Source organism: Falco cherrug, chromosome 2 (assembly GCF_023634085.1).
Source record: "Falco cherrug isolate bFalChe1 chromosome 2, bFalChe1.pri, whole genome shotgun sequence".
NCBI classification, from domain to species: domain Eukaryota; kingdom Metazoa; phylum Chordata; class Aves; order Falconiformes; family Falconidae; genus Falco; species Falco cherrug.
In genome coordinates this window covers 62,825,869-62,853,571 of record NC_073698.1, presented here as the reverse complement: position 1 = coordinate 62,853,571, position 27,703 = coordinate 62,825,869, and the positions used below count along the sequence as shown (strand labels likewise).

Here is a 27,703-nt window from a genome sequence, read left to right as displayed (position 1 = left end):
GGTTAAGCAAAAATCATATTTCCTTTGCTCCTTTCCCTTTAGAATCCACATGAACACTGACTTTGCCAGTCTGAGCATGGATGATGGGCTAGGAATTATTCCATCTTTTGTTCTGAAGCTGAAATGATTCTTCTTTGTATGGAGTAATTCAATATCAACGGTACCAATCAAGAGAAATAATACCACGACCTAGCATTCTGAGTATCATTCATCCACGATGAGGAAAAGAAAATTCTGTCCTTGCTCCACAAATATTTACTATGAAATGCATAAACATGTAATTGTCTCTTCCTTATATAAGAAATGTCTTCCATGTTGAATAGATAAAAACACCTGTACATTCTGCTAGAGAGTGTGGTTTTGTGATTAAAGAACTGAATTTGGTTTCACGACATCTAGTCTCAAAATCTAAGGTCCTGTCTAGAAATATCTGAGCAAGGGCTCTGCACATGACCATGCAGTTTCTGTCTTGCAAACTAAAGTTTCTACTTCTAGAAATTAGGCAAAATCAAAGAAAAATCTGTGTGTATTTTTGCTTATCTGCACTCAAGTCTCATTTTGTATGGAGTAAAAGGAAATCCCTGTCTAACAATACAGCTATAGCTTCAATGACTACTCTTTTCAACCTTGGAGAAATCACTTTATCTCAGTTCTCACCTGTTACAGTTTTGCTTATTTAAACTATAAGCTCTACAGAGCAGAAAACTTCTATTATCACATGTAAAGTATTTTGCAAGTAATTGCATACTCTATGATTCTGGTCATTGCTTGAACCAGTAGATATTACTGTTGTTTAAAAAAAATGGGCAGACCAGGACATCTGGTAACGAAAGCTGTTGCCATTTGATGATTTTATTTGTTGCCTTTGTGAAAGAAATTTGCCCTCAGTTCCGTTCACAATAAGTCCACAGCCCATCAGAAAACCACAAATCTGTTCTACTGCAATTCTGGACGACCATTTTCCACAAAGAGGTGAGGAGCCAAAAGGACATCAGTGTTCTCAGTCCTTAAAATTGCTCCTCCAGGCAAGAGGGAGGCGTATTGGGGGATCTGTCTGTATTGCACTTTTATTGGCAAGGAGGCTTTTATCTCCAAGGCTGATAATCCAATACAGAAACGTATTGATTCCCATAGGTAACTCTCCTTGACTTAAAAATGGCCCACAATTTTACTTTCTCTTTTTAGTTAAGGCAGTTGTTAGGTTATAACTTACGGAAATAAATGGAATTGCACATTACAGAGTGCTGCTCTAGGCCATGTCTTCAATTTTAATGAATGCCTGTTAAAATTAATTTAACTTTTTCTTAGCATAACATTTCCTATATATAAAATACTACAAATGACAAAGGAAGGGAGGACCCTTCTAGGAACTTAATATGCATTAGGCAATAAGTGATAAAAAGTCAGAAGGTAAGAGATGGACAACTTCTAGTTTTACATAAGAGAGTCCACTCTGCTGATTGCCATCTTATTACTTTGCACCAGAGGTTAAATTAATTTTTTTTTCCAGCTGTTAGCTTAGAAATTAACTGAACACATGAAGTACATGAAAAAAGGAAAATTGTAAAAACGTGCACATACATTCACCTGTATTTCTTCATTACTTTCAATCCATCTACTTATCATTGAACTATTCACATGTAACCACACTTAGTATACAGTAACTTCCTAGCTCATAAAATATTTATTCAGGTTTTTTATCGTGTATCTTTCTTGAACTTTGATCTTTCATACTTAGTGCTGCCTTGATGAAATATTTAGAAGTACATTTTCCATGCAAAAGGTAAATTTAGAGGTTTTATTATGGTAGCCTCTGCTAATGCACTAGCTTCAACCCACAGGAGACACGCACTGAATTCTGTCTTGGTCACATTATAGTTGAAAATTGTGTTTGCAAAAATCATTCATCCCAAAGCAACTTTTTTTTTTTTTTAAGGTAAAAGTCAGTTTTGTGACTTGGCTGGAGTAGGCTTACCACACTTCCTCACCAGGTCCATTGAGAAAGCCTTGAGAAGATACATCCAAAGACCTGACTTTAATAGTTTCTTTGCAGCTGATAAAAACATATTATCTATACAACAAAACAAGACCCCAATTTAAAAAGAAAACAAACCAAACCAAACAAAAAACTTTCTACATATATTTATAGGCATTGAATGTTATCAAGTAATTTTCCCAAAGCAAACAAAACTACTGCAGTATCTCCTTTACCAATTTCATCAATTCATATACTCACAATAACAAACACATTGTTCTTTTGAGAATGAGAACTGATGAAGTCTCAGTTCATAGCTCATGGCTCACTGAACTCAGCATCTAGGAACATGCAAAGTCCAGCTAAAGCTTTTCAAGGTCCGGAGGACTCACAAGCGTTCTGTCCACCACAGTTTCTCTGATAGCCGATAGGAGTTTTTCTCCCAGTATAAGTCTCTCGTCTCCACCCAGCCACTGACTTTCATTAAACCTGTAAAAACTCAATTAGTTTTGAGACTTTTATCTCCTTGTTGTATTTGGTTGAAAGGGGTTTTGGCTGAAGGTTGTCAAGGTTCTTAGGGACAGAGAGGTAGGGCGGCAGATAGGCACACATATATCCAGAGTAGGCACAAACACCTACTTCTGTTATATTATAGCTGTCTTAAATCAGGATACGATACTAAAATCAATGGAGTGGTAAATATATTTTTAAGAAAATATACAACGAATAAGAAGATAATCTATCCCATCTTTTACTTTTTTGTTCCATATTTCAAAAATAGGATTTGAGCTTCCCCCCCAGAAAAGGTGGTGGGACCAACAGCCCAATTGTAGTGTATCTACACCAATGCATGAGGCATGGACAACAAACAGGAGCTGGAAGCCATTGTGCAGACAGAAAATTATGATATAGCTGCAATCACGGAAACATGATGGGGTGACTGACACAGCTGGAGTATTGCAATGGATGGCTATAAGGTTCAGAAGGGATAGGCAAATAAGGAGAGGAGGTGGAGTAGCCCTGTATGTTAGGGAGTGTTTTGACTGTCTACAGCTTGACAATTGTGGTGAAAGGGCTGAGTGTTTCTGAGTCAGAACCAGAGGGATGGCCCACAAGGCAGACATCATTGTGGGAGTCTGTTACAGACCACCCAACTAGGAAGAAGCAGATGAACTAATTTGTAAGCAGCTGGGAGAAGTCTTACAATTGCTGGTCCTTGTTCTCATGGGGAACTTCAAATTACCAGATGTCTGCTGGAAATATGATACAGTGGAGAGGAAACAGTCTAGGAGGTTCCTGGAGTGTGTAGAAGTTAACCTCCTGACACAGCTGGTGAGGGAGCCAGCTAGGGAAGGCGCCCCGCTGGACCTGCTGTTTGTGAACAGAGAAGAACCGGTGGGTGATGTGATGGTTGGAGGTCATCTTGGGCACAGTGATCATGAAACGATAAAAAGCTTTTCATTCTTGGAGATATAAGGAGGAGTTCAGCTGCTGTGGATTTCCAGGGGGAAGACTTTGGCCTGTTCAGGAGACAGGTTGACAGTTTCCCTTGGGGGCCAGTCCTGAAGGACAGCGGGTCCAGGAAGGCTGGACATGCTTCAGGAGGTGCAGGAGCAGGTTGTCCCCATGTCCTGAAAGACGAGCCAGCAGGGAAGAAGACCAGCATGGCTGAACAGAGAGCTTTGGCTGGAACTCAGGAAACAATAGGAAAGCTTATGGCCTGTGGAAGAAGGGACAGGCAACTCAGAAGGGCTACAGGGATGTCGTGAGGTTATACAGGGAGAAAAAGAGAAGGGCCAAAGCACAACTAGAACTTAATCTGACTACTGCCACAACAGACAATAACAAAGTTTCTATAAATACATCAACAGCTACAGGAGTGCTAAGGAGAACCTCCATCATTTATTGGATGTGGGGGGAAACATAGTGACAAAGGATGAGCAAAAGGCTAATTTATTCAATGCCTTGTTTGCCTCAGTCTTTAATAGTAAAGACCAGTTATTCTTTGGGTACCCAGCCCCCTGAACTGGAAGACAGGGACAGGGGGCAGAATGAAGCTCCCATAATCCAAGAGGAAAGGTTTAGTGACCTGCTACACCACTTGGACAAACACAAGTCTACAGGGATGGATGGGATCCACCTAATTTTAACTGAGGGACCTGGAAGAAATGCTCACTGAGCCACTTTTAATCATTTATCAACAATCCTTGCTAACTGGGGAGGTCCCAGAAAACTGGGGGCTAGCCGGTGTGATGCCCATCTACAAGAAAGGCAGGTAGGAGGATCCAGGAAAGTACAGGCCTGTCCGTCTGACCTTGGTGCTGAGAAAGGTTATGGAGGGTCATCCTGAGCACCATCACATGGCACCTGTAGGATGATCAAGGGATCAGGCCCAGACAGCATGGGTTTATGATAGGCAGGTCCTGCTTGACTGACCTGATCTCCTTCTGTGACAAGGTGGCCCATGTAGTGGATGAGGCAAAGGCCGTGGATGCTGTTTACCTAGGTATTAGTAAAGCCTTTGAGACGGTTTCTCACAGCATTCTCCTGGAGAAACTGGCTGTTCACGGCTTGGATGAGTGTACTGCTCACTGGGAAAAAAATCTGGCTGGCTGGCCGAGCCCAAAGTGTGGTTGTGGAGTGACATCCATTTGGCAGCCAGTCACAAGTGGTGTTTTCCAGGGCTCCATATTAGGGCCAGTCCTGTATAATATCTTTATAAATTATCTGGATGAGGGGATCAAATGCACCCTCTGTAAATTTGCAGATAACACCAAGTTGGCGGGGAGTGTTGATCTTCTGGAGGGCAGGAAGGCTCTGCAGAGGGATCTGGACAGGCTGGATCGATGGGCCAAGGCCAGCTGTATGAGGTTCAACAAGGCTCAGTGTGGGGTCCCGCAGCTGGGTCATAACAGCCCCACGCAGCGCTGCAGCCTGGGGGAAGAGTGGCTGGAAAGCTGCCTGGTGGGAAAGGACCTGGGGGTCCTGGTTAACACCACCTGGGCACACTTCTGAAGATGACCCAGCAGTGTGCCCAGGTGGCCAAGAAGGCCAACAGCATCCTGGCTTGTATCAGAAACAGTGTGGCCAGCAGGACCAGGGAAGCGATCATTCCCATGGACTTGGCACTGGTGAGGCCGCACCTTGAATCCTGTGTTCAGGTTTGGGCCCCTCACTGCAAGAAAAAGACACTGAGGTGCTGGAGTGTGTCCAGAGAAGCTGGTGAAGGGTCAGCAGATGAAATTTTATGAGAAACAGCTGAGGGAACTGTGGTTATTTAGTCTGGAGAAAGGAAGGCTCAGGGGAGACCTTATCACTCTCTACAACTACCTGAAAGGAGGTTGTAGGCAGGTGGGGTTTGGCCTCTTCTCCCAGATAACAAATGGTAGGACAAGATGAAATGGCCTCAAATTGTACCAGGGGAGGTTTAGATTGGATATTAGGAACGATTTCTTCACTGAAAGTGTTGTCAAGCATGGGAACGGGCTGCCCGGGGAAGTGGTTGAGTCCCCGTCCCTGAAAAGTATTTGGAAGACATGTAGATGTGGCACTTAGGGACACGATTTAGTGACGGACTCAGCAGTGTTAGGTTAGTAGTTGGACTTGATCTCAAAGGTCTTTTCCAACTGAAAGGATTCTGTGATTCTATATAGCCCATTTTGAATATGCTGCACACAGCTCTTGATTAAGACAACCTGTTTCTACAGACAGAAGTGAAGAAGCAGAGAAGTGGCTCTACAGGTTTTTCACTCTGAATTTTAAATTCACAAAATTTTGTGTTTGGGAGATGCTACTAGGGAGAGAAATTTCTGTATACAGTACACTGACTATTTTCAATAGGAGACTCTCTTTAAATCAGAAAAGTAATGTAAAGACTGGAGTCAGTGTTGTAATTGATATGCAGAACTAGGATTTGCTTCAACTGTAGTCTCTTACTTAGAAGTTACAACTCCACTAGTTTAATCATCTAGGCTTTCCCCATATGCAATGGATGAAGATATATGGTAGGAATTAAACTCTCAAAATTACAGTCTCTTCATAGGTTAAGGATTTGATGCCTACACACCAAGCTTTTAGAGCAGGGGTCCTCAAACTACGGCCCACGGGCTGGATACGGCCCCCCAGGGTCCTCAATCCGGCCCCTGGTATTTACAGAACCCCCCCACCCCACCCACCCCCCTAGCTGGGAGTTGGGGGGGGAAACCAAGCAGCCACAGATGACTGCCTGCCACTTTATCCACGCGCCAGCCCCCTGGTTAAAAAGTGTGAGGACCCCTGCTTTAGAGGGACGCAATTAGGTCAGAAGCATCTCACCCTTACAGATGAGCCTATTGAATCTGCTAACATGAGGATGAATTTCAGTATTCATAAGATCCATAGACTTGTTCCAGTAATAACATTAAAACCTTTATTACCTGGAAAAGGCAAATAATTAGGTGATAATGTCTGAGGACTGTGATCTCAAAAACCTTCAGCAAAATGGTAAGCTTTGCTTCTTTTTATAGTTGGCTTTTGCCCTAGATACAAAAGATGTTCTCCAGATGCTGGAATCCTAGGTATCAAGTAATCTCTAGGTATGTACAAAGGTGTATGTAAATGACAGGAAAGGTAGGAATAAAAGGATAGAAAAGGGGAAAAAATATACTTTGCTGCATGACTCTCCATCTTAGCTTTACTTAGGAGAATAATAATGGCTGTATCACCAAATTCATAATTTTATGGAGATGAAATAATGAAACCTTAAAAGAAAGTCTTCAAGTTGAAGTATATGCTATCTACCAGACACCTAGCCATATATATTTCAAAGTATTTCTATAGACTGATACCATAAACTCATTTTCACATGATGTAACACCTGTGTTTATTTTAGTGAGACTGCTGGAATGCTAAAAAACATCCATTTAAATTTGTGTCATACAAACATTTTGCTAAAAGAAAAATTGACATCTCAGAGAAAACCTGAAGACCTGTAATCTTTATATTCAATGAATTTTTTGTATGTGTTTCTTATGACTACAACAGACCTTTCTTTAAAAATCACAAACTAACAATGGTTTCATTTTATATTTTTACCTACTCTATTAGCTTCCAATGTAAGAAAGTTTTGGCACAGAAGAAATAGTCCATACAGAAGCAGAGAGATCTGTCTTACCTTCTGGCTCCCTGATCTTACGTCCTGCTGCAGACTTTCGTAGCACACTCCGTCCTGAGTTGAACAAGCTAGTTAACTCATCAAGAGGACTGGTCAATGACCTTGAGTTTGTAGGGCTGTATGGAAATGAAGATGAAGAATTTGAGTTCAGTCTCCTGTGATCTGCTCTTGCCACCTTTGGGGAGTAAGGCAGTTTGGAGAATGGAGAAGATGAGCATCCAAGCTGAGCAGGATTTGGTCTCTGAGGTACTTTTGACAGATCTGAGTTTGTACCTATTTTCCCTGGATTAATCAGAAAACTAGCACAGGTCTCTGGAGGAAATGCAAAATGTGTGGAAGCCCGGTAGGAAATAGGAGGTGGTACAGGAGGAGGGGGTGGTGGGAGAGGCGGAGGCGGTGTGGAAGGAGGAGTCACTTTGCTGGAAACATTGAACACAACCAAGCCTGGAGACGCTGGTCTTTCACTCTCCCCTTTCTGGTTTTTGGAATACTGTGGTGATAATGGACTTGAGCCTTCTGACTGCACAGGGTATTTTAGATTAGTTTCCAAGACAGGAAGCTTTTTGACTTCTAGTGGTGTTAGAGGGGATTCATCAGAAGCAGGTGAACATGTGACAGGGGTTGGAGGAAACACAAGAAGTGGTGGTCTGTGTGGGAGTAAGTTAGGGAAAGGGGCTGGAATGTCACATGAGTCTTTATAGATCAAAACTGCTTGACTGTTTCCATCCAATGTTCCATCCTCAATGTTAACATTTTTTTTGCTTTCAAACAACAGAGGAGGAGATCCAGTCACTACTGTAATTATTCCATTACCATTGCTTCCTTCTTCTGGTAGAAAATACTTCATTTCTTCATATACAGATTCTCCTTGTTCTGGACTTTCTGCCTCAGCAGAACTGCTTTTCATTGCATTCCCTACCATTTCAATATAGACAGGTTCATTTTCCTCCTCTTCTTGTGACATATAGAGACTCAACACGCCATGTTGTGCCACATCAGCAGAAGCTGCTCTCTGTACTGTCACAGTGTCATAGGCACCTGGTTTAGCTGCTGTGCTTGCCTGTTTTACATCCCCAGGCTTTTGGCCAGGTATTTCTTCATAAGAGCCACTAAGTTTCGTATTGGGACTCCGTTTTGGTTTTCTGGGAGGTATTTTTTTCATGGTACTATAGTCATCACTGTGTGGTCTTGGACGGGTCAGTACTAGGAAAGTGAAAAAGGTGTGTGTTATTAACAGAACAAGGTCATTTTTTTCTTACACAGGTCTAAGTACTTTAAGCCTTCAAATGTTCCCCATCTAGTTTTACAACAAGAAGCAGTCACAAACACAGGGATTCAGTCAAAAGTATATATATTCCAAGGAACAAAAAGCAGAACTTTCAGCTCCCAAACCACAAACCTTTGCTACCTGGGCATATAATCTGTTTTGGTAATCTCTACTGCCACCAGAAGATGAGAACTAAGACCTGAGGAGATATCTTTTGAATCCAAATGTTCACTGCAAGATCTGTAACACATGGAAATATGTGTTTATTAGTCCTTTTGCCCCAAGGGAGAGAGGCATGCTTTTAACTAGGAGTTTCAACATGGTGCTACTTTGACACACACATGTTATTGACAGCAATTTAAGTATCCCCCTTTTATGTAATAGCTATAAAACTCTAATTATTGGTGGACATTATGCCTATCTCCTCTTCTTTTTTACTGCAGGTGTGGAAATAATTTATAAAGTTAGGGAATCCCATAGCCTAAGGGCAATTCCCCAACTGAGTATACAGTTAACTAAACTAGATGTCTTTTCATAGCCTCCAGGCATGCAGGGAGTGGAGATACCAGACACCTAGGTGACAGGTCTTTAAAGATCAAAATTAGATGGTGTAGATCAGAGGTGGTTTGGGACAAGGACTCAGGAAACTGACACAATTCTTGGAAAATGAGTATTCATCAGGGAAACTGGCCCTATTGTTTCATACATATGAGAAGAACTCCAAAGTTGTTTTGTGAGTGTATACAAGCATTAGTATTGAAACCACACATACATATATAAATTGTCATTTTTCTAAAAACCTCTTCTAGACCTTCTTGGTTAACCCAATCATCTCTTGCAGAGCTGGGCAAAGAAAGCCAAAAGCACTACAGACCTTCTTACAGAGCTCCTTAAACCATACTGGTTTAAAAATATATTGTATGCAGTTCATCTCATCTTAAACAGAGCCTGAATGAGCAAAGAAGAGGTTAAGAAAAATGGAATTGCATCTAATGTACTGGACATGAAAACAGTAATTATTTTGCAAGAAGGAGCTGCAAAGGTTCCCACCCATTGTATGCAGGATTACAGAATCTTTACACATAGATATAAACCCAACCTGAAGGATCTTTCCTGATAAGCCGAGAGGATCCTTTACACAAAGCATGACAAGTCAGACTTATCAAGGAAAAGCAGAATGCATTCCTTCATTTCACCTTCTACTCATTCATTTCAAGGGTGAAGGAGAATAGAACAACTGAACTCAAAACCATGCTATAGACACTATAATGCATTGAGACACTTTGGGACTTTCATAGCGCTTTCCTTCCACTGTAAACAAGTTATGGCACAAACATAAACCACTGAATGCATGTTTTTCATGTGAACATAGAGAAAAAGTAGGAGAAAGCTTAATGTTTAACTTGGTGAAATTCAAGAGTCTAGCATTCTTTTTTAGTGATGCAAGATACTCTAACATACAGTTTAAATAGTGAAATAAAATGGTCACTGGGGTAGAATAGCTTGAGCTGACAGATCATTTGTCTCTAGAGGAGTTCTGCAAATAGGTGTTGGTTGTTGACAAACTAGGCAATAAGAACACATGAGTATTATTTGCTGATTTGGAAAGAAATGACAAATTGGCTAATTTTATTTACTGCCACTGAAATATTTCAGGGAAGCAGGACTTTTCAAAGGCGCTTGACTGGATTTAAAAGGATCAGAGTGAAAAGAATAAATCAATAGCCTAGAGTAGCATTCGCGACTGTTTCTCTCTTTATGCCTAACCTTCATTAGCGGTTTCCTTAGAAGCTGCCGACAAGCAAGCACTAACAGCCTCGTATGAAGCACTGAGTCGTGTGTTGGGGTCCCTCTTTGGTTTGGGAGGAGGCTGTTTCCTTGGTGATGGCAGGCTATTGCTATCGTCCATGCTAAACACAGAGTGCAGGGAGGGGGATCTGATGGATGACCCAGCCACAGAATGTACCAAGCTGTCCACTGCCGTGGGGACAGGGACAGAGCTGGAGTGAAAGTGCTTAGGCGTTCGACAGCCGGTGAAGCTGTCCTCAGAGACCTTCCCACCCTTGTCTTCAGCTCTGAAAACACAGAAAAGAGGCCCAGATGCATTATTCAAGCAATAACAATGAACCTGTTCATGCAAACATAACAACAGCTTTTTGGTAAACAATCTCGCAACTCCCCTGCTGTGTCAAGAGGATGTGTGTAGTAATCTTGTGACAAACAAACCCAGATCAAGCTGCTAGCATTCTTCCATTTCCTGTTTCATGATAAATCAGGACACCGGCCCTTTTTCACGCAAATGCAGCCTTCCTTAAGCAGTTTCATATTGTTGGTCAGACATTCACTGAATGAATTGTTCACACTTTGATTGTTGCACACAATCAAAAGCTGGGTTTTCAATCTGAATGATAATTTCTGGGAAATCCATTTTAATAGAAAGTTACTGAGGCAGCAAATGCTGAGCCTTTATCATTATTTTCTAAAAAGACAACTATAAATTCTATTTAGGTAATGCAAATCTTTAAAATATTAGATGACCTTTTTAACTGTCTCCATTGGCTGCTTGAATAATTCCACCCAGATATCTATATATCTTACTGTTTAAGATTATTTGTTAGTATTTTAATAATATTAATTATGACATTATGTTTAGCTATTTCAATCACAGTTTTTGAGTTTTACTTATTTCAATCTTCTCCTTTTTTTATTATAGCCATACTTATTGAGAAATCATGTTTATCAGCTGCTTCCAACAGATTGATTTTTTTTAAAAAATCTTCTAACATTTAATTCCTCCAAAAACCAAAATATTGAAAACCTTTTAACTTAGAGTGGTAATGTATTAGGTAGAATATGTCTACACCATCATTTTACAGAGAAATCCCCGAGCATTTGGGTTTTTTTAAAATTGCATTTCTGCATGGCAAATCACTAGCAGAGCTGGAATTCATGCACAGGATACAGCCAGCTGCCCATGTAGTAAATGAAATAGCTAAAGATGAAAGCATGGTGCTCAGTGGATAATTTGTTTTCACTGTAATGTTTAATTACAGTCTTTCCTACAAAGGCATTTCCTCCAGTATGTAATCACTGGGATATTTGAAGCTAATTAAGCAGATGCACTGCCATTTTCACTTTAATAAAAGTCACTGACAAAAGCAATGAAAGCAAAGGGAGTTGTTCTGGATGAAAATTAAATTCCTATGGAAAAATAAACATTTATATGTCCAGCAAGTTATAGACACATTCCTGCTATAAAGACACACCTACTACCTGTAAATGCTACCTCTGCTCATTCAGCTGTCTGAGAGAAAAGAGATCAGGGACTCAGTTCCTAGAGAAAGGACCTCCAGCATTTGCTGGATTTGGAAAATAGGTACTCCTGAAAACTCTGATGGAATATAAACAAAAAACATTTGCCAGTTTCTAAATAAGATGGAAGAATTCTCCTCACAATCAATCTACCTAGTTCAATGCATAATTAGGATTTCTTGGTCAGGACCTCGTTGTGTTTCAGTGCCTTCCTAGCTGTTTTTCATTCTCTTGGCAATTTCCTAACATTGGAATTTTGTGAAAAAAATAGGTGATTTTTTTTTTTTGGTTTGGTTTGATGAAAGTTCAGCTATAATCTATTTAATGTAGAATTAAAAAATATTGCTGTAAAAAAAATGCCTCAGAGACTTGAATAAATTCCTATCAAGCTCAGTGTCCCCTGAGTGGATATTAGGGGTGTCCTTAAAGTTCTAGTCTTAATTTCCTGATATACAGGAAAAAATAGAGCCTAACGTTGATTTGGGTTGAATATATAGTTGAGAATTCTCTTGCAATTCCTCACTCATTTCTATGATTTTCTAAGTATGGAAGGAAATCACTAAAATGGAAGAAACACTTTAATTCTTCACAGTAGTTTTCTCATTTTACCTTTTGTGGCCTTCTTCTGGTCTGTTTCTAGCCTCTAGCTTTTCTCTGTGGTAAGCAGTGTTCATCTCATTGCGGAGCCGGTCATTTTCCCGAGCAATGTCAGAAGCATTCTGAATGACCAAGGCATCATATGTTTTCAGTCCTATGTCCTCAGCATTCTGCAAGAAGTTTTTGATTGAGGTGACCTCTTGCTGTTTGATGCTCATCTTCTGTAACAAGCGCTGGCGAGCTAGAAATCCTCTTACAACTACCATAACAGAAGGAGAAAATATGGACCAATGAAAGACAACAAATTAATTGATGAATATCTTAATATTACTGTGTGTTCTGCTGTAAACACAAGCAAATCAAGTTCAGTCAACATCTTATAAAAAGAATGAAAGAAATGTGATGGCATGTAAATAACATACTAAAATGGAACTCTTTCTGTTTTCTACTGCCAATGCTTAAAAGAATTGACAGTAAATTAATTCACACATTTGAGCTATCACAACTCAAAATGTTTCCTTTCATTGAACATTATTTTTTACTACATTACAACTGGAAACTTAGATGTATGCTACAGACTGTGAAAGCACACATTTACACCATAAAGATCAAAAGATCGTTTGTTTCATAATAAAACCCTGAATAAGTTATTGTTGCATCGAATGCAGTAGTAATTAAATGATCAATTCCTTTTGGTCAACTTTAAAAAATGCTTTTAATATTTCAGTGTACCTACAGAAAATCAAAATCAAAAAACAGACAGAAGATTTTTTAGTTTGACTTAAAGACTTTTTGTTGCTCATTTCCTTTCAGCAAAAAGAATTAATTTAATGCAAATTCCTCAACTGTATCTGTCACATCATGTCTGCATTTTCCAGTTTAAAATTTTCATCTGCATTGCGTCAGCTTTATGTATCTATTAGGACTATTTTTCACACTCTTTGTCAGCCTTATGTTGGGAGAAGATTTTGGTGTATCTTCTATAACAGCTTTCTGTACTACTTTCCTAAGTATGTATATTCATTACAACAAATTCTACCCAACCTAAAAGCCACCTAGTCCCCTGAATTTTCAGAAATACCCAGCTGAGCAGAAACACAAGGCAGAGGGAGCTGACCTCTGTGGCCACGACGAATTTGGCACCAATTTAATCACTCCAACTGCAACAGGGATATGAATATTCTCTGAGCATATGTTTTGGCTTAGAAGGAAGAAATATACTATCTAAAGCTGCTTTATTTGTGTGTGGGTTTTTAAGTTCCACAAAATCCTGATCCTTTTATGATCTAGAATCACTGCTCTGTATCTCAGAGGGTAGAACCTGTTTTAGAATTATTCGCCTGTTGCCTGAAATATTGTTGATTTTCAGTACATCAACTTACATGTATTAAAAACAGGTCAAACTTCATCATTGCTTATTATGGTTGCTCTCATTCTGGTCAACTGAAAGTTTTTCATAAGTGAAGTCAGCAGTCAATACCCTGTACAAGATGTTTGCTTGAGTTTTGGGGAAAATACTGAAAATGCTAATATTAAAAGACTGTAAAATAACAACAACAACAAAAAATGCTAAAATGCAGTATGCCTTTTTAACAATGGAATTAAGTTTCAGTCTTAGGAACACTGCAGTACAGCATTAAATGACAAAGAGTCAAGCTGAATTAATCTAACAGAAAAATGTAAACAGCGAAGTGAAAGATGCAATTAGTTATCTAATTGTTATTGAATAAAATAAACAGCTAAACCTGAAGGCAATGTGAAGTATTTTCTATCACCTTCTATGTCCGTGTTTAGATATTTAAAATGAGAATTTTTTTTAGAGATGCTCAGTGCCCAGCAGATGAAATATAGGCAAGGCTCATGTTAACATATTAATACTGCTCCTATCCAAAATTCACTGGGTTTGGAAATATTCAAGTTCAGGTACTTTAAGATTATTCATAATGGACAACTTTGAAGGTTTACATTTCTATAATCACAGCCAGCCATGACATTTTCATTCCCTCTAGTTGTATTCTGTAAAATCTGACTTCTTTAAGCTTTGAAGCATTAATGCACTTACGCAATTTAGTTGAAAATGAAATTAATAGTACAGTTATTGACAATTTTAGGAGAGTACTCACACTGGATATACATGTTACTGAGTCTGAATCCATAATGTTGCTATTGCAAAGGTAATGAATACATGCATAGAACATTATCAGAGTTCACTGCTCACAAATATGAAAAATTCAAAAGAGCTTAATAATAAAAAGTTGTTCCTTCACTTCTAGTATTTTCTGTAAAATTATCTGGTGCAGAGCAGATAAGGTATTTCACAAATGGTTAAGCACCAAATCCTGGTTGATTTTGTAAAATAGCCTGTATTTTAAAGTAACATTTTTACAAGCACATGTGTGTCTATGTATGTACTTTTACCTAAAAAAAAAAAAAAAAGAAAAAGTCTGTAACACCACTGAGATTGGTTAGGAAAAGGACAGAAGTCAATCTTTTGGTAGGACTGTCAGCAGGCATGAATGATGGAGAGTACCCTGCTAGGATGGCCCAGTAAAATGATATCCAGCACAGCTACCTATCCAGAGACTGTACAGCTACTCTGAACTATGCAATTTTATCAAAACTGAGATGTTTTGAAGAAATGTTCAGAAAGTTTTGTCAGAGCGGTTGGCAGACAGACCCTCTTCTTTTCTTTTGCACACATTTTCATGAACTGAGTAGCTCAGATTTTCATGGACATTTCATCACATTTCCTTCTCATTGAGAACATTTGCAATAATTTGTCTTCAGTAAAACACAGACCAAAAAAAATATTTAATAACCTCAAAAAGGGCTGTAAAATGAAATGTCATCTCCTATACCTTTAGTGCTCAGTTTCATCTACTCCTGTATGGGTAGTAAGATTGTCTTCTGAACTTGCTCCTCATTTATGTACATCTAAAATAATTCTCACTTATGCAAATTAAAATAATTGAGGTTAGCCCTCATAGGGCAGAAAAATATCTACTTTGTTACAGTTAATCTAAGGATAAGGATCAGAATAATCAAAATTCAAGTAGATCATGGATCTGGGTTATGTGAGAAATTTATTAACTATTGTGTATACAATGTATTAAGGTTATTTCCTAATCTACATGAACTCTGATGGAAGAACTTCAGCATGATGGACTCTCCTAGAGATACAAACAATTTTCTTGGTAATTCAATAAGGTCAAAACTTCCCAGATGTAGTTCTCATATCTGTAAAAAAATATGACAGTCCCTAAAATCACAAATCTGTTTTTAAATAAAAAGTGTTTCTACACATTCTTTCTCTTTAGCTTGACCTCTTTATTTGCCTGTGTAAGTTAACTTTTAGGATAACAGAAAAGGACATATCTGGTGTGTTTTGTTTGGGGTTTTTCCCCCTAAATTTATGGGAATGCTGAAGGGATTGCTGGTAAGACTGAGGTAAAGAGTTGATTAAAATTTGGGGCAAGACCTCTTTTCCCTTTAAGTCCTCATATGGATATATATGATATTACATTTTAAGCCTGATACAGAAATTATTGACTAGTTTAGCTATTTGTCAATATGCTATCAAGAGAGATTTAACTTCCAAAGTCACCTGGAGGCAAAGAGTGAGGGGAGAAAAATGTGGATATGCAGCAGGACAATACCATTACTCGCTAAGCATCACTATCCCACTGTGAAAGTCTATGGATGCCATTTTTAGGATTACATAAGAACAATGGACAAGTACCTACCCTATTCCCAACCTGCCAGAGCTCTTTGGCATGCTAATTGTGCAGGTTTGCAATTGTACCTGTTTGCAAAGGGCAGCTTATTTTATGAGCTAGCTTTGTGAAATGGCTGTCTAGCTACTCCTTACTCATGCAAGTTCCTAATTTTTCTCAGATTTCCAAGACTGTAAAGAAACATGCAGATGAGCCATAGCTCTGAAAAAAGCGTTGAACACATAGTTTTGGTGAAAATGACTTTTCAAGTTAGCCTAATTAAGGAGGGCTAGAAGAAAACCAAAGAAATATTCTTGTAAGGAGCCAAGAAGACTTATCATCTTAATTCTTCAGGCAGGGTTTGGAAGATGTCTTCTCTTCCTCTGCAAATTATGGACATTCCTGAAGACATTTTACATTTCAGTGTAGGGTTATGTTAAAGCACTCTGTTTGCAAATTGGACTCTGAAAGGTAAATATTTCCTTTCTTTGATAAGCCAGCATGAAAAGTGAAAGTGGATAAATCACTGTTGCTCTTCTGAACCTGTGAGAGCCACAGGGTGATTTGCACAAGACATCAGGCCCAAGTCATATGCTCAGCTGAAAACTGTCACTCTCCACACCCGTTCCTGAATTGCTGCTCTTTTGATTTCACTTGCTTCAAGTTCTCTCCCGGTTTCCTCTTTTTCACTATATGCTCACAGTGAAAAACAGGTAGTAAAAATGGAAGGGCTTTATATAATCTTAAATCTGCAATATTATGTATCTGACTAAAAAAACAACCCAAGATAAGTCTTTGTCTTTTTAATTTCCTTTAAAAAGGTGGTAATGGGAATTGTTGCAGACATCAGCCAATTAGATAAATGATGTATTGTGTGAAGGAAGCTTCTTCAAACAAAGCATTATTCACATTTGCAGCAGTTATTTGAGATTTTGATAGGAAACGGAACAGAAGTAACAGGGAATTAGGAGGCCTCCTTTTTAAAATGTGCCAAAAAATGTCAGTGTGACCTTAGTAAAAATGCAGGCAAAAAAGGGGGAGAAAAATGCCTAAACATAAAAAGTAGCAGTCAAATATGAAAGCTGTAAGAAAAGGGGGAAAGTAAAGACAACTAAACATATTAAGTTATGGCTTTGTATTTGCTGTCGATAAATTTGAACACGTTGCAATTTTGTATAATTGTTATGCTATTTGATTTGCAACACGAAGATAAAGGGGATATTAGTGCCTTGAAAAATCACTGAACACACTTTGAAAAGGAAATATTCAGGATCTCCTAAGTTTTAATTACAGTCAACAGTTTGTCATAAAATTCTGTTTTGACAGACAGAAAGTGCAAGCATCGCCAATGTTAATATCATTTTAAAAAATCTGTTTAAGCAGTTACCTGGAAATATGTCTGTAGGGAAATGTATAATATACAGCAACTATTCAAGGAGGAGAAAAATTTTTTGTTATGCAGTATTCTGCTCAGTGTACAAAGTGACAGCTCAGGAATACTTGTTCTGCAATTGTTACCTTTTTGGCAGGTTATAATTTTCTTCTGAAGCTGAAGGCACAAGTCATTGAGATGGTCAGCTTGCCAGTACTTAAGAAACACTTTTCGGACTCCTATCTAGAATACAAACAGCAGGGAAATATTCACCATCAATAAAAAAGGCCAAAACGATGACAGGTAAATAATGATAGTATGCATGCAATCCAGCTAAGGGTTGAGATAAGATCTGCAATTTAAGAACAGTGCAATGCCAATACTTGTACAGAGAGGTAGTATCACCTGGTTGAATAAAAAATGTATTTGGAAAGGATAAGCAAGCTGCCAGACACATAGTCCCCCTTCAGTCCCAAAAGCATCCAGAAGAAATACTACAATCTTCAAGTTAAATACAGGTTAGGGGAAGAAAAAAGCATTCTGAATGTGATTACATTAATATGAAAGACAATGTAATAGAAAATACGCTTTGACTTTTATAAAACAGGGGGATGTGGGCAACGAGAAAGGTGACAAGCCATAAACCCACGTGGAGCAGAACATGGTCACAGATAGCTGCCATCTGTGGAAGAGGAATAATTTAGCCCAAGTTAGAGAATAGGAGAAACTACCATCAGTGAGAAGGATTCCTAATGTCCAATAAAATTATTAATCATAGTTCCCGGCCTTGCTTGCTAAAGCTGTGCTGCAGGTCTCATTTTAGAATCAAGACTAGAAGTCAGAGACAGAGGGAGTAATGTATGAAAAATAATCTCCTAAGTATTGATTGAATGTATGAACTTATTCTTGTACTGATTAGTTGCTTAGTTTAACTCATGTACTTCTTGAGGGTCTTAGATGCTCTTCCCCCTTCCCAGGAAAATTTGGCTAGTTAAACCAAAAGAAATCGCGTTCCATTTGATACCTTCTGAACATGGTGAACCAATCCTTAAAAATTATTTTCTGTACAATTTTCAAAAGCATTCCTTTCAAATAGCCGTTAAAAAATCCAAACCACACACAACCTAGCTACTCTAAAAAGAGAAAACTGGACAAATAATAACTTTTCTTAGACCATATTCTTCTCAGGAATTCTGTAGAAGAAACCTCCCTTAATTTCCTGGAAATAAAAGGACCGGTATCAGAGAACTGTGCTATCCAGTGAAGATTATAGCTTGTGCCTAGCTATTAATTTTGTATGGCTGATAGACATACTGATTAATTAATATAAGGCTGGCTGAAATGGCAGAAATTCATTCCAACTCTTGTTTGTCTGCAGCTCACAAGCTCATTCTTTTATCCTACCACCCTTCTCCACTGTTGGTTTGTTGGGTTTTTTTATTATAGATCTGGGAGACAGGTATCAGCAGGCATATTTGCACACCTTTGCGATGAATTGTTTTTAATCCAAATACTACTGTCAGATGTACATCACTAGTAGTGATGAACTGCAGAAAGCCAGGACATGTATATATCATGTCTAAACTCCACCAACAAAATTCAGAAATTACTGGGGCACATTTTTGTCCCTTGGCATCCCTTCTCTCTACCCTACAGAGTAGAATCAAATGTTTTAAAAGTCTCAGATTCTGAAGTTTGAGCTGACAGACAATGATGGTGCAACTGTTAGTCTTTTATTTAAAATCACTTGCACAGAAATGGAAAAAATAGAATGCTTTCTGATTATTTTTTTCCCCGTTAGTATGTCTTTTCCCAATAAAATGGGCCTTTTGTGTTATTGCGAAGTGTGTGAAGGCAAGGTGATAAAAAACACATTTTACTTGTCTTGCCATTGTAGAAACTCATAAATAGGGAATCGGCTTTCTTTGCATGGTGGAAAATGCCTGGAACAGCTATTTTAGAAAACTGTGCAGTTACATAAATATACTAGGATAACAGCTACTCCAGAGTAGCTCCTCGATTCAGACCATCTATTCTGGAATAAACCTTCTTCTTACAGATCAATTATTATTCCAGAATGATACTACCTTTTCCTAGATCATGTTTCCACAACGGTAGCTACCTTGGAAAAATGATGTCTTCATATTTACTTAATAGATTATCTTGAGTGATTCCTTCCAGTTTTTAACTTCATGTTCACCTGAGGCAATCTGACTGAGCTCTCGTTGTGCTATCATACTCTGCTCTTAGGGACATACTCTCATCCTCGTTTTCTCGACCAGTGACTTCCAACAAAAGTTTTCACTTCTCTTCCTGTGCTTTCCAAACTTTCTCTTTGCCTGGCTATCTTAGCACTCTGACTTCCTTCTTCATCCATCATCTGTTCTGGAATCTTCTTCTTTCCCAGGGCTTGCTAAATTTCCTCAGGAATCTTTCCTTTTGTCCCCACTTCTTTTCCTCATTTCATTAAAAGGTTCTAATAAAAAGAGGTCAACCCCTTTCTTCTTCAGTTTAAATTTGCTTCTCTTTTAGACATCTAATCCTGTATCATGAACAAGCAAACTTTTTACTGTTCTCCCAGCAAACCATGTCAATTTTCTCCTCTCTTCTCAAAAAGTATTTTATTTTCATTCATTCATTCAACTTTCTTCCAGGACACTAGGACTCCACCTTGAGTCCCTCCTACCACATCTACTCTGTCACTAAACCCTGCAAATTCTGTAATAACTGCTCATCAAACAACTATTTTTTCCATCCATCTTGTTGAAACACCTATTGAACTTTCCGTATTAACAGCTTTGGCTACTAAACTCTCTATCTTCTTGCTCACATCACCTTAAATCCAGAATTCTTCTATAAGAATAACTGAATTATTATTCATATGGTTAACTTTAATTAAATTATCATGTAGTTATTATAATTACCATTTATATCTGAGTAGCTCTCAGACAACCAAAGCCTGGATACAAATACTTACTAAAATCATATTCTTTTACTCTGATTACATTTCTCTTTAGACTCCAATTTGCCTTTCCAAAAACCCTCTAAATCACATTGGAGCCTTTTTTCCCCTCTCTGTCTCAGGCCTATGCCAAATCATCTACTTTTTCTTCATTCCTGCCTCTTTTCCTCCATTCCTCAAAATCCTTGTTTCTCCCTTTACCTCCTCATTAGAAGTCTCTAAAACACTCCGCTCTACTAGGGCAATACTATGGTACTCTGACAGAAAAGGGGATGAAAAGTTACACTCTGAAACCTTAAAAAAGCCCTGATTACTAGCAATGCCCATGGCAAAACTAACAACCCCATTCTCAATTAGTCTCAAAATCAACACACTGCTCACATCTAGGCTATATTTCAAATGCGTAACTTAACTAATCATTCAGCTGCAATTCATTTTGCGGTGTGCAGTCACAAAATCAGTGTCCAGACAATTGCTCAAGCTTATGGTCAGTTTAGCTACAAGTTTCTGGCATTGCAGAGTCACAGAGCTAGCTAGGGAACATGTTAAGCATTAGCACTACTTTCGCCTGTCCTACATCCTAGGAACAATATAAATGGAGTTGTTATGGCATCACTTATGCTATGTACTTCATTAGTAGAAGCCTGCTATCATTTTTAAGTGAATGAAGAAATACAAAATGTCAATACAAATACATTTTTACATTTGAATAAAAGCTATTTATAGTTTTTACATCATATGCCTGGTCTACTGAGAGCACAGCTCTAGACAGAAGCATGTATAGAAGAAACTGCTATAAGACATTTGATTACATTAGTATGGCTGGATATCTGTGTTGCTGTCTTGGAGCTAAATCTGACACCCTCTGAAGCTGACCAAGAACAAGCTAGTCTCACTGCCCTCTGTACAGTTCTGGTGTTCAGTGAAAGCAATAATGTTGAAAAATGATGGAATTCCATATGTCAGATATCAAAACAGTTTTTGAGGCTGCCACCTGTCTTCATTCTGCTTTTTTCTCTAATTACAAAATATTTCCTGCTTTCTTAGGGGAAAAAAAGGTTAAAATGTTCTTCCAGTAAAGCACTCACTTTTCAGTACTTTCTGGACTACAAAGTGCTCTCATCCGAGTCTGAAATTTTAATGTCATTCAGACTCCTGTAAAAGTAAACCATCTGTGAATTACAGTCATAGTTATTTTAATTAGAAAAGCATTAGGGTTTAAAATGTTATTTTTCAAAATGACACATTTTTAAAAGATTAAGTAAAATTGTCATTGATGACTACCAAAGCTTCCATTACTGCTACAGGCCTCCCTTTTTTTTCCTGGAAGGAAGAAGAAAGGATGGGAGGGAGCTGTTCTTTCTCTCTTTCTTCTTCTCTTTTTTTCTTTTTTCTTTTTTTAATTTTACAGAAAAGGTGTAGGATGTAGAAGTACAGACATTCAAAACTATGGAATGGATGCTGAGATGGTGAGTAGGTGGCATGGAGGCAGTATTAGCTCATACTTAATAGGTGTCAAGGGAATCTGTAAAGCTGTTCTTTAGTTTAAAAAAGGCAATTTGTGGGAGTGCTGTGTGTTTCTGGCAGTACTTTCAAAATAGCTACCTACAAAAGACAGAGAACTATAATCTAATGATATTTTACACAATGACACACATTTTCACAGTGCATTAATGAAATGTAGAAGAAAGCCTTAAAACTATTGTAAAATGTGTCTTTTTGCAGTGTACATGTCTGCAAAAATATAACGACAAACACACTTACAGGGTACTGATCTTTCACAAGGGCTGAAACGTTATTTTAAAAAGCTTACTTTCTCTTTGTTACCTTTTCTGCACACATTTTAAGTCTTCCTTCATCTCTGGCACACTAGTGACCTTGCACTATGGTACATACTGAATAAACCTACAGTTTAGCATAGAGTATATATGGCCTTAATATAAAGTATGTGAGTAGTCCAGTATTCACGCAAGTGACATTGAGCATTTATGTAAGCCCTTGTCAGGAGTTGGACATTAGAGACAAAATCTGTCATTCAGATCTCTGGGAAAGGGCAGAAAAATGGATGTTCCTTTTCCAAAAAACTGTACAAACCTCATAGCTCTTTGCACTTGTTAGGTGACAGAAAGGACTGTTTTACAGGAAAAGAAGTGATCAGGAAATATAAGATGCATGTAAAAAATACTCCATGGAGGAAACCCTACCCCATGGGATCTCTGTACTTACTGGACATATCATTCTAGTCTTTCAAAATTCTAGAAATAGACATAGCACCAAAAGAGACAATATGAAAGTGTCTCCATGAACTATAGGCAATAAAATGTTGCATAAAATATAGGCAACAGGGACAACAACGGCAAAGAAGGTTAATCCTGAGGTAGGAGACTGGAAAACTAAACCCAGACAAATAAGTGATGTACACTGGTACCAAATATGAAACAAGGTCACTAGAAAAGAGAAAAAGAGAAGAAAAAAATAGAAAAGTGTCAAGAGAGATACAAGGAGGTGAAGAGAGAGAGACAAATAGAGATGGAATCCAGATTTGAGAGATCTGGATGTAAAAGATATCAGAGAGGAAAAAAAAGAATTTGCAATACTAGTAATCATAAGCAAACCCTGAAAAAAGTGGACAGAGAGAGGGAGGTATATATTATAGAGGGAAAAAAAGAAATAGGAACCAAAAATAGAGGTCTGTGTTGAAAGACAGAGAGCTTGTGAGCATTCTGAGGTCAAAGTGAATGACCCATACTATTCTCTGGCCAAGGGATAAGGTGGATTTGTATTGTGTGGCACAAAATAGCTGTTGAGAAAGCTTGGAGTTGGTGGCTGGCACAGGCCAGCCTTTTGGTAGCACTGGTGAGGTCCAAACTCACTCTGTGGTGATTTCTGCTACTAACAAATTATTTTCAAAATATAATGGGATGATATAATGGGACAATGCAATTTTGCTGACATAATTCGAAGTATGAGGGAAACATAGACACTGGTGTTTTAATCATTTACCATTAGTCTAGAAACTCCTTCTGTTTTTGTTTTTTTTTTTAAATGTGATTTTCATAATTTACTTAATTTTAAACTGCCCAAAATTGCATTCAAGGTTTTCCTACTTGAGGAGAAAAAAAAAAAAAGCATTCATATTTCAATATAGCATTACCACATTAATTTTAAGCCAAAATAATCACTTCTGTTTTAAAAAAAACCTTAAAAGTCTCTCTGAACTAAGCACAAAATTTACATATGTATGATTTCATATACTTACGCTCATTTCTCTGACCTAATCATATGCCACTTATGTTCTATACTCTTCTATTTATTCATAAATGTGCTTTTCCCAAAAAGGACTCTGGTAAGCTAATGTTGTGTATAAATATATTTAAATAAATAAAAAAAAATACTTAAATACAGCTGTATCAATGCCTATAAATGACACACCTGTAGATCCGTAAGGAAATATGTGGGGGTTTTTGTCACTGGTAAGAACTGTGGATCAGACTTCATTTTCCTTCTTCAGTTCTAGAAATGCCAGCAGAATCTAAAATCTCTAGATGGACTTCTGGGAGTTCTCTTTATTGAGGACTTGTTCTCTGCTTTAGCATTCTTTTTGAGTGGAAGTTTAAAAATACAGCTCCACACTAGCAAGGATCATTTCTCCAGAAACACTGCAGGTTCCTGAAAAAACTTTAGCAGTGTATGTAGTTGTGAAAAAGAGAACCAGCACTATCAAATTATCTGCCTCGTGCGATTACCTGATGCTGACTTGGAGCTCCATAAAAACATCCTGACTGACTTTCCTGTACTGCTTATTCCTCACCTGATGAGTCTTTGGATCATCCCATTCAAACTTAAAGACATGTCTTACTCTTTCCGAAATGAGTGACCTTTTGTGTTCAGAATTCAAGGCTACTGATAAGAAGGAATCGTTGCGGATTAGAAGAAGCAGGCTAAAAATTGAAAAGGCAAAGTAAGACAAAACTTTTATTAGACATTTTTAAAGACTGCTATCTTTTAACCAGACAAGTGTTTCTAGCAGTCAAAGGCTGATAGATTCACTTTTAGTGGTCTGGCCTTTGCAGTGCTTGTATTTAATAGCTGCACTGTATAGCAAAAGCAAATTAAATTGATTTTTTTGTTGTACTTCTGGTATAATACCAATTGTTTGCATTTCAGCAAGCTCCATCTGAAGTAACTGACAAGTGTTAATTGCAGACCACTGACCTTAGTTAAATAAAATGTAGAGCTCCAAGTTTTGATGAGAAAACTCAGTAAGCTATGAGCTAACTCTACTGAATTTATATTTGCATGCTTAACAGTGTGAGGAATAATAATCCAAACAAATGAAAGTTTCCTTATGTCAGTAAAAAGAGCCATGAACTATCTGTGTCCTGTACTTCTCCCAAAGCACGATAATGTTTGCAAGCTAGTCATACTATTGGGATTGTAGGCTTTGCTTAGCTAATACATCACTGCATGACAATAAACGAACACAGCACTGAAAATGTGGGTTTCCTAATGTAAAGGCCTTTTGATGTTCTGGAGGGCAGGAGATTCTTCCGCTTTACATGGAGCAGCCAGTACTTCCATTCAATTTAACTCTAAAGTTACAACCTATCATCTTGCTCCTTCTAACATTAATAGCAAAACTCTCACTGACTTCTCCAGGGGTTAAACAAGTCTATTACTTTCACTCTGTCTGGAGTAAAAATGGTTTGTTTTGATATAGAAATCTGATTTTCTCTTACATCGGGTGCTTAAAAATCGTAGCAAGTAGCTAAGCTTGTCATGATCAAGTATATACTAAAGCAGAAAGAACACCTTATCTAGGCTGCACACAGAGTCAGGATGCATAAATTGCCTTTCATTAGTAGCTCTGCACTTTTATAATTCTAGTAGTTAAGCTATGTGCATGACTGAAACTGCATGGTATGCCAGCTTCATGAAACAGCTATTTTATTGTCCTAGTTTAGTTATCTCCAGCTCAGCTTACCCAAGGAACAACAACATTTCATAAACCTATCAACGCTTCCCTAATGAATACTTTGCTTTAACACAGAAGTTGCTGAATCAAGCATCAGACTTTGGCTAGCTGATAATGTTTACTCTTATGCTTACTAAACAGTAGAAAATAAACCAAAATTGGATTCTGGATTGGATCTTCTGCACTTGTCCTCCATTTTTAAATAGACTGTAGTATTTACAAGAGGAGAAAGAACTTTTTCAGTGATAGGCTCTGGGGTTTGATGTTTTGTTGGTTAATAAAACACTCTCCAAACACAACTTACATGAGAAGGAAAAGATTAATTGTCAAGTGGGAAATAAATACAATGAAACCATTTTTCTACTCCTTTTGGGGATCTCACTTCAGAACACAGATTTACTTTCCCCTCCTCCAAGTTGGTATCACCTTTCACAAAATGGGATGGTGAGGTACATTATCAGAAGCAAGTTAAATAAAGTATCATCCCGATTCACTCAGCTATAAAGTCCAGGTCTTCCTTCCCCCCCCCCTCTGCTGGGGAGTTTATTGGCAACCTCATCCTCTGGTGATGACACATAAACAAGAGGTTGATTTCAGATGTGTGTTGCTTCCTCCCAGACTTCGTCATCTTTGATGAGGATATTTCAGTTATCTATTTTTTCGGTCAATTTATCTACCTGACTCTGCAACAGCTTTTCTGGGAAGTAGAGGTAACAGTGTTGGGGAAGACATTTTTTGACTTATTCATGAACTCCTGCATCAAACAGATTTTCAGTTCCAGCAGTGACTCATTTGAAGTAGTTACTGCTGGCAACAGTGGCTGAATAAACTGGTTATATGTGTAACCCCCTACTTCTTGGATGATTTTTAGTGATGCACTACAGATGACTCCTTTCCTCTGGTTTTGCCAGCTGACATCATCCTGGGTTCCTAATTCCTTTTTTCCTTCCCTTTGTTCCCCCTCTTTCTCCCTTTTAAATTTTTTTCTTCTTTTTTCAGGGTCCCTTACTGTAAAAGGATAGAGGAGAGCACCCATGACAACTGCAGATTGTATAAGCTTCCTCATTTAGATTGTTATTTAAAGTTCAACTTTCATGATTAGTCAAATGAATCAAAAAGATAATTGAGAAAGAGAGATTATGTGACACAGATATTAGTCACTACTGCTGATAGTTGGGTATATGGTTCTGTATCACCTATACAAAACTTGGTGTCAAGCTTGTATTCACTGGGCATTCATCATCAAGAAATTGGACTTAAAGTGAATTTTCTTCTAGGTTTTTCTTCTGTGATTAGCATTTTTCCATCTGTTTGTCATAGCTCTCTGTTGCTTGAAAAAGGTGTAAGGAGAAGGTCACTCATTTTTTCAGACCTTGCAGCTTAGTTGGTTGCCATGTGCTTCTTAGTCACTTAGTATAACTCTCACTCCCAAACTCTCCTATTCCATTAACTTATCAGCATCACTTAAGACTTTTGTTTGTTTCTGGTTTTAAGGAAAATGCATTCTGCGCTGCTGTAGTTTTGAAGACCTGACTTCTGGTGTTAATGAGATTCTGGAGTCAGAAGCTCTAAAACCTGTTTGAGATCACAAGCTTCAGTCCTTTGCATGATGGAGGGATTCTGTTTTGCAATTTCCTTTTTAGATTTTTGTCTTTCCAGGTTTCAGGCTTGTTCTCAAACGCTAGTCACTACAGAGTCACTAGTCTTGAGTTGTAGGCTTTCACTGATGGCCATTTTTTTTTGTGCTGTAGTGTTGTTACTGGCTCCTGGGGAAATAAACTCTACAGGCATCCTGCTCTGTGTTTCGTGACTGGAGCACAGTACACAATAACTGTAACACAGCTTTTGCCCAGTGTCAAGTTTGTAGCCCCACACAAGTTCTGAAGGTTAGTGGTACTTGTGGCTACAGGTGCTTGTAAGTGAAGGTACAGCTTCTAGATATTATGGGATATTTTTTATAGGGAAACTTGTGGCAAGGATGCAGAATATGCCCCGGAGCTGACTTAAGAAACCTGACTACAGAAAGCAAGTCTATTGTAATATTATCTTTTCCAGGGTTCATCCTTTTGGTTTTTGCTATTAAGAGGGGCTATACAGGCCCACTACTTACTTTAGTGACTAAAAGGAGACTCAAACCGTATTTTCACCGAAGAAAAATCTTCTTCTATGTCCAAGTGCAAGTGATCATGCATGTGTGCTCCTAACCTAGTGGGAGGGCCTACTTTTTTTCCTCTTATACGTAAGGAAAATGGGCCACTGTCAAACACTCATAGCAGAAAGTCCAAAACAATTCTTATCCTTCAAAGAGCTGCAGGAACTTTTTCTGGGCATCTTAATGCTTACAGGTCAGACATGAATTAGAAGACCTATGTTCACCC

General features: G+C 38.2%; 1 protein-coding gene across 3 annotated transcripts in view; it reads right to left on the bottom strand.

Annotated features, from left to right (window-relative positions):
* MYO16 (myosin XVI) overlaps positions 1-27,703 on the bottom strand; it is a 412,244-nt gene that overhangs the window by 39,685 nt on the left and 344,856 nt on the right. For all 3 annotated transcript variants that reach the window (XM_055702545.1, XM_055702542.1, XM_055702544.1), the window contains 4 exons: positions 17,535-17,631; positions 12,316-12,562; positions 10,162-10,469; positions 7,128-8,330 (listed from right to left, as the gene is read on the bottom strand). In XM_055702545.1, coding sequence (XP_055558520.1) covers positions 7,128-8,330; positions 10,162-10,469; positions 12,316-12,562; positions 17,535-17,631 — 1,855 coding nt within the window. The remainder of the gene's footprint in view (positions 1-7,127; positions 8,331-10,161; positions 10,470-12,315; positions 12,563-17,534; positions 17,632-27,703) is intronic.